Here is a 9,265-nt window from a genome sequence, read left to right on the forward strand (position 1 = left end):
GTAAGCTGGCACGAGGTGTTAACCCGTGTTATAACGACTGTCGTTTTCCGGCCACGCGAGGATAAAGTAAGTTACATTCATTCAACTTGTGGGTGTTGTAACCTAGGCTAAGAAAGTGGGCATTAGGTTTATGAGCGCGTTGTATGTAAGCCATGGGCACCAATGGCTTGTAACCAAATGATTTCTGGTTTGCTTGCTGCTGTTACCATTCTATGGGTGATGTGTCTTTGCAGAAAACATTTAATGGCAATTGCTCCAACCTAGTGGTCACTTAGGGTCATGGGTTGTCCAAATTGCCAGCCATACAGAAAAACAATCAATAAAAAAAGTAATATAAGTGTTAAGTGGTAACTTGCGGGTGGGCACGAAGTGTATGTAACAAAACACTGTGTTATAACGACAACCACGTCCATGTTATAAGTTGCCAGGGTTAATAAGTCATAAACCACCCCTTTTAGCTTAATACAAGTTTACCCACACCTTTATATTGATACAGAATGTACCAGCCCTCACTTATATCAATGGCTGGCAGACATAATGTTTTCTTCAAGAATTACGATAAGTCTTGGAGTTTAAGCATAAGTGGAGTACAACAGAGATATGGGTTGCATATGCTCAATGAAACAATGTCATATAATGCATCACATTTACCGCAGGTGAGTGGGAACTTATGTTGGTTGTGTTTTTTACAAGGAGTTTTAGAAATAATAAGCTTTAATTGGTTGCACCATTTTTAACAGGTGTTTATATAAGTTAAGTTGTATTTGACCGACACTTCAGTATTTTTATCAGCTAGTTTTACAAAGTGTCAACAAAACAATAATCATGAATTGGTTGCACCTTAAATTTAAGTTTTATATGACTATCAATGTGTTATGACATTGTACCAGCACTAACAACCCCCCCTCCATGCAGACAAACAAACACACCCCCCTAATCACCCCTCCCACCCCCACTATGTGCCACGATGACCAGCCCCTCACACAAGTCATGTCAGGCAAAATACCTTTCTACAGAATCAAATCATTTGCAGAGGTATGTGCTGTCTATGTTGGAATATTTATTGTATTTTTACGACCATAATCTAAAAAAAGTTTGTATATATACTGAACAAAAATAGAGCGTTGGTATGATATGGACAGTGAGCATAAGGTCTGAGGTGTATGAACATGAAGCCACCATGTATGGTGTGCAACACCCGTGTATTAAACCCCTTGGTTTCCCACCCAAGGATAAACATGAAAGTATTCTAACTCGACAGTGAGCATGAGGTGTATGAAGCCACCATGTATGGTGTGCAACACCCATATACTAACAAATGCAACCATACAGCCATAACAATTGTAATGACCCAACCACTTACCCCCACAGTTATTAAACAACTTTAACAACCTCGAGCTAACCTGCCAAGCTCATTCCCTGCTATCTTCCACCACCCTTCAACACCTACTAGCCATCACACATGATCGTACAATACCTGCAAGACTGACCTTCTGGCTGCACCATAGGCTCTGTGAAGGTAAATTCATTAACTAAAAAAACAGTGCCATATCACAATAGTTGTTGATTGTGTCTCCCTCTAACCAAGAGGTTACCACTACATGTTTCGGAACTTAACGCTTATTACAAAGATAAAGTATCAATACGAAGATTAGAAACAGAATATGATCCTTGATCTACATTCTAGTAATTCCTTCAAAAATAAAGTAACATATTTTAAAAGATTTTATTTACTTTTAACTTTTCTCTGGCTAAATTCTCTGATTATGTCAAGGTTTAGGGAATGTACTATGTAGTATAACATATTTTAAAGTAGTACTTTGAATAAATTATAAATCGCCTGTGCTAAACCACGAACCTCATTAATGTTCCTCCCCAAAGAGTTGGTAACAGTAGCTGGGGAAACGGCAAGGGGGTTGGAGCTGATCAAATGCGTTGTGGAGTTTAGTGGGTTTATACAAGAGTGTCTCCCTGTGTGTGAAGCATTCATATTTAGGTGGGTATATGTTCTTGGGTAAGATACTTAAATGCAATTGCTTCAACTCAGTGGTTATTAATGGGTTGTCCAAATTGTCAGCGTACAGGTACAGTACATACAAAAAATTATATTCACAAAGTTACATACATGGTAGGTAACTTGTAAGTGGGCACAAGGTGTATGAAACAGGACACCCGTGTTATAACGACTGCCGTTACCCGCCATGCGAGGATAAACAAGTTACATACATGGTAACTTGTAAGTGGGCACGAGGTGTATGAAACAGAAACACCCGTGTTATAACGACTGTCGTTGCTCCACCATGCGATGATAAATAAGTTACATACATGGTAACTTGTAAGCGGACACGGGGTGTATGGAACAGAAACACCCGTGTTATAACGACTGTTGTTGCTCCGCCATGCGAGGATAAATAAGTTACATACATGCTAACTTGTAAGCGGACACGAGGTGTATGGAACAGAACACCCGTGTTATAACGACTGTCGTTGCTCCACCATGCGAGGATAAATAAGTTACATACATGGTAACTTGTAAGCGGACACGAGGTGTATGGAACAGAACACCCGTGTTATAACGACTGTCGTTGCTCCACCATGCGAGGATAAATAAGTTACATACATGGTAACTTGTAAGCGGGCACGAGGTGTATGAAACAGAACACCCGTGTTATAACGACTGTCGTTGCTCCACCATGCGATGATAAATAAGTTACATACATGGTAACTTGTAAGCGGGCACAAGGTGTATGAAACAGGAAACCCGTGTTATAACGACTGTCGTTGCTCCACCATGCGATGATAAATAAGTTACATACATGGTAACTTGTAAGCGGGCACAGGGTGTATGGAACAGGAAACCCGTGTTATAACGACTGTCGTTGCTCCACCATGCGAGGATAAATAAGTTACATACATGGTAACTTGTAAGCGGACACGGGGTGTATGGAACAGAACACCCGTGTTATAACGACTGTCGTTGCCAGCCATGCGAGGATTAAATAAGTTACATATGTGGTAACTCGTAAGCGGACACGGGGTGTATGAAACAGAACACCCGTGTTATAACGACTGTCGTTGCCCCAGGTTAAATAAGTTACATTCATTTACACACAGATACCTTTACACATGGGATGGCCAAAGTTATCGACCTTATATTCTTAAATTAATCACAAGGTTACGTCTCCTGCCTACTTCAGGTTAGTTATATTATTATCAATATAATTAAATATAATATCTTATGATAATATAGTAGGTTGGGGTAAGATGGGACACCTTTATATTCTATTTTCTCGTCCTATTTGTTAGTAAACAAAAAATATTTAAATAATTATAAAATTTCCCGCATAGACCGTTGTTAATTGTTTAAAACATATCAGGATTTTTTTATTTTATGGGATAAAGTTGTCCCATCTTACCCCACAGAACAATATATGATGTTATAACTTACAAACCTGCACAAACCAGCTAAATCAACTATTCTTAATATAAATTTTGTTTATCCACAAAATATTTTTGTAAAAATAATATATATATACTTAATAATTTTTTTTCGTTCTAGTTTTAAAAGATTTTGTCTTTGCCCCACTGAGAAAATTGTTCAACTTATCGTCAGACGTGTTTTTTAAGGTAAGTTTATTTCCTTCATCAGTGTAAAACGAGAGCTGAACTGGCAGTGTTTATAAAGCTGTACACAAGTGTGGACTACCCAGCTCTCTTTACACTGATGATGAACCAAGTGAAACATCTGCATGCGTCTCTTACATCACATTTAAATAATATTTCTTTTTTATCCAGTGTTCAATAATAAGCATCCTGCAAGAGTTGCTAAGCAACTACCTTAATCTGGAATCAGATCGTTATGATGTCATAATGAACATGCAAGATGACAATGCAGCAATGGATAAGTTAGCCAGGTGTGTATGTTGGTGTATGTTCTCTATTATTGAGTGTGTATAAACTGCCTCAGTGGGGTCTAGATGATAGCACCCTGGGTGTTGGGGTAATAGACCTACATCCCAGGTCTCAGGTGTACCTCACTGAAGACCTCACTCTTATAGAATAGAATCTCTATTATTGAGTGTCTATAAACTGCCTCAGTGGGGTCTAGATAGTAGCACCCTGGGTGTTGGGGTAATAGACCTACATCCCAGGTCTCAGGTGTGCCTCACTGAAGACCTCACTCTTATAGAATAGAATCTCTATTATTGAGTGTCTATAAACTGCTTCAGTGGGGTCTAGATGGTAGCACCCTGGGTGTTGAGGTAATAGACCTACATCCCAGGTCTCAGGTGTACCTCACTGAAGACCTCACCCTTATAGAATCTCTATTATTGAGTGTCTATAAACTGCCTCAGTGGGGTCTAGATAGTAGCACCCTGGGTGTTGGGGTAATAGACCTACATCCCAGGTCTGATAACTAAATAACTCACCCTTATAGAATCTCTATATTTGTTAACACTTTCCATTGTTCCATCACAGCTACATGTTCCAACCAATAAACGTGGGTAAAATAAACCCAAACGCAACAATCTTTCAACTTATCAAGTTTGTTGATTTCATTTCCTTGGAGGGATTGATTGAAACCAAATGCAATGCTATGTTGATGCATTCAGTTTTGCAGTTCTATGTTAAGGTAGGAAGGTAACAATTGTTATATACTGGACATACATGGTGTACCCATTGTGGGTGTATTTGTTCTTGGTAAAGACACTTAACCGTAAACCCTGATGATGTCTCGCTGTATGGCCGATGAAACATTGGTTCTTTAAGATCACTAATAAAAAGTGCCAGAAAATCTCTTTTAGACTTATTATTGTGTAGCCAGAGTGACCAGACACACAATGTATTCATTAATTCGTACACCTCATGCCCTCTGTCGAGTATCATTACATTAACATAGAAATCTTACTTACAGACGAGCCGTATATACAGCGACCACGAGAGGGAGCTATTCACCCTACCACCTTCCCCCGTCGTCTCACTCGCCTTATTTTCACTCAGTCCCATGTTCGTTTCAACTATGTTCGGTATTCTGTTAAAGTAAGTTGTGTCTTGGTCAATAATCAACATAAACACTACACCCCATACATAGGGATCACTTGTAAGAAATAGGTAACAGACAAAAATCAAGTCCAACCAATTGTGTAATAAAAAAGAGATCTGTTTCGCCTAAATGGCATCGTCAGTCTCTTATTCTAATAGAAGAGAGAATTTGTGTATATTACGTAGCATCACACCTTAGCTGCTATTCCATGAATGCACAGTAAGTATCGAAACTTATACGCAAAGTTGAAAAGTGTGGTAATTCGTAAGCACACGAGGATAAAAAATGGTGTGAAAATTACCTGTTGACTGCGATGGGGTGCCGCGGCACTGGTCGCATGAAAGACGTACATGGGCTTTCCGGGTGTTGAGGTAATGGGCCAAATCTGGCCTATATCCCAGGTCCTTGACAAGGACCTCACCCATAAAGAATAAAAAATAGGGAAAAAAGTAGAATTTGTGTATATTACGTAGCAACACACCTTAGCTGTCATTACATGAATGCACAGTAAGTATTGAAACTTATCTGTATTTAAACATCATCTCCACAGTCACACACAAGCATTGAATAAGTTGGGGAAGTCCAACCACAGAGAACATTACCATTATATGTTGGAACTTAACAGGTAGATGTGTTTGGTATAAATGTGCTGATACTTAAACCTATAGGGACATAGGGTGCTATATAGATATACCCCACTGAAGTAGTTTATAGAGACTCAATAATAGAGATTCTATTCTATAAGGATACTGTCTTTGAGAAGTCCGGATTTAGGCCAGAGTTGGTTCATTACCCAAACATTGTATATGCACATTCTATTCTATATGGGTGAGGTCCTACAGTGAGGCACGCCATGGGATCTGAGATTTAGGACAGAGTTGGCCAAATACCCCAACACCCAGACTGTTTTTACTGCGCCGAAAATGACATCCATACCCTTACGTTAACACAACACACATCTAACTATAGCTACCTCACTGATGTGCACGACACTTTCTGGAGATGGAATGCATTCCACCCACATTGCCATGAAGATAGTTCAATATATAAACATATACATGTTGATAACATTGGTCAGGTACTTACATATCCTGATGTTATAACTGCAAGGAGAATGTTTACAATTGAAAGGTTAGTGGAACTTGTATGTCTAGGTATTACTGTGGTAGCTTTGTATTTGGGTAAATTGCATAATAGCATTACTACATATAATTGCATTAATAGTTACTACATATGACACTAACACTGGTGTTCTGTTTCATACACCTCATGCCCGCTTACGAGTTACCATGTGTGTAACTTATTTATCCTCGCATGGCGGGGCAACGACAGTCATTATAACACGGGTGTTCTGTTTCATACACCTCATGCCACTTACGAGTTACCATGTGTGTAACTTATTTATCCTCGCAGGGCAACGACAGTCGTTATAACACATGTGTTCTGTTTCATACACCTCATGCCCACTTACGAGTTACCACGTATGCAACTTATTTATCCTCGCATGGCGGGGCAATGACAGACGTTATAACACGGGTGTTCTGTTTTATACACCTCGTGCCTGCTTATAAGTTACCGCATATGTAACTTTGTGGGTGATTATTTTCTGTATGGCTGACAATATAGAAAACCCATTAGTGACCACTTGGTTGGAGAAATTGCCGTTAAGTGTCTTGCCCAAGGACACATACGCCCACAATGGTAGCAGCATCGAGTCCAGCAACTCGACTGTGGGCATGGGAGTGGCAACCATGGATAAGTCAAGTTCCCACCCACGAGGTTATATTGTAAACATAAACATCTCATATTTGCAGGCACCCAGCGTTGACAGTGCACGCCACTAAATACTTACAACTTCTAAACCGGGATCCCGAAGAAATGTTTGAAAATGAGGTAAGATATAATGTGATTAAATTTAAAACAAAACAAACCTTAAACACTTAGGGGTTAGGGTATTTCAATCAGGATATTCGTTATTTAGATTTTCAATCAGGATATTCGTTATTTAACTTTTTTCAAAAGTTCCCCCAGTGGGCGGGGTGAAGCTGCATTTGTGGATAAATAAGCACTTTTGGTTACTCACTGTAATCTATAAAGAATATTTTCCCATATATATCTTTTAACAACTTTTTTTTATACTTTTAAATTTCCATACATATCTTTTTTTCTAATTTTCAATAAATATTTTTTATAAACTTTTTTATACATATTTTGTTTAATTTTCCATGCATAGCTTTTTTTAATTTTCCATACATATATTTTTTACAAACTTTTTTTATACTTTTTACAGCTGGTAACAGAGCCACCATTCATAGAATATTTGGAAACAAAAGGATTGACTAAACTCACTACACTTATCAAGTTTCTACGAAGGGGAATACCAGAGTCTAAAACCCCTTGAAATTCAGACATATTATGCACAAAGTATTTTGTGTTGGCAAATTTGTTTATCAGGGAATTATGTTTAAATATTTTACCAACTCAAAATGTGAAGTTATATTCTATATGGGTGAGGTCCTACAATGAGGCACGCCATGGAACATAAAATATCAGGCAAAGTTGGCTCATCACTCCAATTATTGCATTACTAATATCAATGTTCCTAGCATTATACTTAATTGTGGAATGTGAACTATGTTGTCAATGTCAGCTACAAGTGTTAGTTAGGTGCATGCAGTGGCGCAGCCAGGGGGGTTTCGGGGGTCACAACCCCCCCTCTTTTTTAAAAAATAAAATTTATAAAATAAATAAATGTTCTGGCTGTACCATTGGTGCATGTAACCAATGCAACATATATTCACAAGTTTAATAAATATTTTGATTATAGAAAGGAGTACGCATTCTATATAGCTAAGGTTACCAAACAAATATGCTCACAGCACACTTGGATCTGTTTGTTTACAACTTTACAGCCAATTTTTTAAATCTTAAATTTTCAAAACTTTTCCATAAACCATTGTTAAAAAGTATAAGTTTCACTTAACACATTGTAAAAAACCCTGGTATACATTTCCTGCACAGGCATAATTATTATTAAAATAACTGATTTTAACAAACTACTGTACTACTAAATAACTACTTTAAGTTAGATTATTACCTACAGTTCTTTTTCTACCAAAGCGTGTTTGACAAATAGTAGGACATGTTGTGCTCAATATAACAGTTTGCTAATAAGTTGTTTGCCAAAAACAATGAGTTTCACCTAATTATTTTTCAACATTTTTTTCATAGATATCCTAACTACGATTGCCACCTTTCCATAAACTATGTTAATGATAGCAGCACCAATCCTTAAACTTGTATTTACTTCTCAAGCATGCAAACCACTGTGCTGGACAGTTGTCAGAAGATCTTTCAGACTTATAATAAACCTGTCAGCAGCAGCGTATACATGTGACCAGTGGAGCAGCCAGAAAAAAATAAGTGGAGTTTTCAAAAAAAAAGATCATTACTGCAAAGTTTATGACAATGAATATGTAATTTACTCAATGCTGTGGTCCATGTTAAACTCAACAAAATAGAGTAGCCCATAATATCAATACACTCTATTTCTATTCGAATAAGAGTCTGACGATGCCATTTAGGCGAAATATATATCTTTTATTATGTAATTGGTTGGATTCGATTTTTGTCTGTTACGTTTTCATAGCACCAGATCAAGGTCAGATTCGCAGAATTTATTTCATTACAGTAATATCAATTAATCAATACACATGTTTTATATTCTTTCACTGCATATCTATCATTAGCACTCAGCTCAGCTCTCAGACTTTATCACATCTCTAAAAATGATCTCTTTCATGTGCTTTGTACAGTCAGCTCTTTATAATTATTCAAGTGTCTGTCATGGAGTAACTCATAACATCAAAAAGATATGATCGCCCGATATTTTCGTTTTTACCAATAATCGGTATCGGCAAAATTTCCGATAATACACCGATTTATAAATCGTTCGTGCGAACCGCCGTGCGTCTTATTAATATCAGTCTTTCTCTAATAAAAACACATGGGTTTTGGATAGCTTACAATAATAGGGTGTATAAAACAGAACACCCGTGTTATAACGACTTTCTTTTTCCGGCCACTCGAGAATAAATCAAGTTACATTCATTCCCCTCATAATACCAAAACACAGGATTTATATTCTTTGATTTATTTTTGTACAAACACTTCTTCCACCCTCATATTAACTATGTAAAATTGAATAATTTACGAGAGTAA

General features: G+C 37.5%; 1 protein-coding gene across 2 annotated transcripts in view; it reads left to right on the forward strand.

Moving 5' to 3' along the window:
• Positions 1-7,874, forward strand: part of LOC100184944 (centromere protein I-like) — a 10,087-nt gene extending 2,213 nt beyond the window's left edge. Inside the window, exons 6-18 of one of the 2 annotated variants that reach the window (XM_002123575.5) lie at positions 497-656; positions 916-1,035; positions 1,372-1,519; positions 1,882-1,996; positions 3,115-3,197; positions 3,560-3,627; positions 3,796-3,914; positions 4,480-4,633; positions 4,916-5,040; positions 5,595-5,669; positions 6,014-6,175; positions 6,859-6,937; positions 7,335-7,874. In XM_002123575.5, the coding sequence (XP_002123611.2) occupies positions 497-656; positions 916-1,035; positions 1,372-1,519; positions 1,882-1,996; positions 3,115-3,197; positions 3,560-3,627; positions 3,796-3,914; positions 4,480-4,633; positions 4,916-5,040; positions 5,595-5,669; positions 6,014-6,175; positions 6,859-6,937; positions 7,335-7,445 (1,519 nt within the window). In that variant the 3' untranslated portion in view covers positions 7,446-7,874. The remainder of the gene's footprint in view (positions 1-496; positions 657-915; positions 1,036-1,371; positions 1,520-1,881; positions 1,997-3,114; positions 3,198-3,559; positions 3,628-3,795; positions 3,915-4,479; positions 4,634-4,915; positions 5,041-5,594; positions 5,670-6,013; positions 6,176-6,858; positions 6,938-7,334) is intronic. The other variant, XM_018812657.2, reaches the window with a different exon arrangement.
• Positions 7,875-9,265: the final 1,391 nt, after the last annotated feature.

Source organism: Ciona intestinalis, chromosome 7 (genome assembly GCF_000224145.3).
Source record: "Ciona intestinalis chromosome 7, KH, whole genome shotgun sequence".
Classification (NCBI taxonomy): Eukaryota; Metazoa; Chordata; class Ascidiacea; order Phlebobranchia; family Cionidae; genus Ciona; species Ciona intestinalis.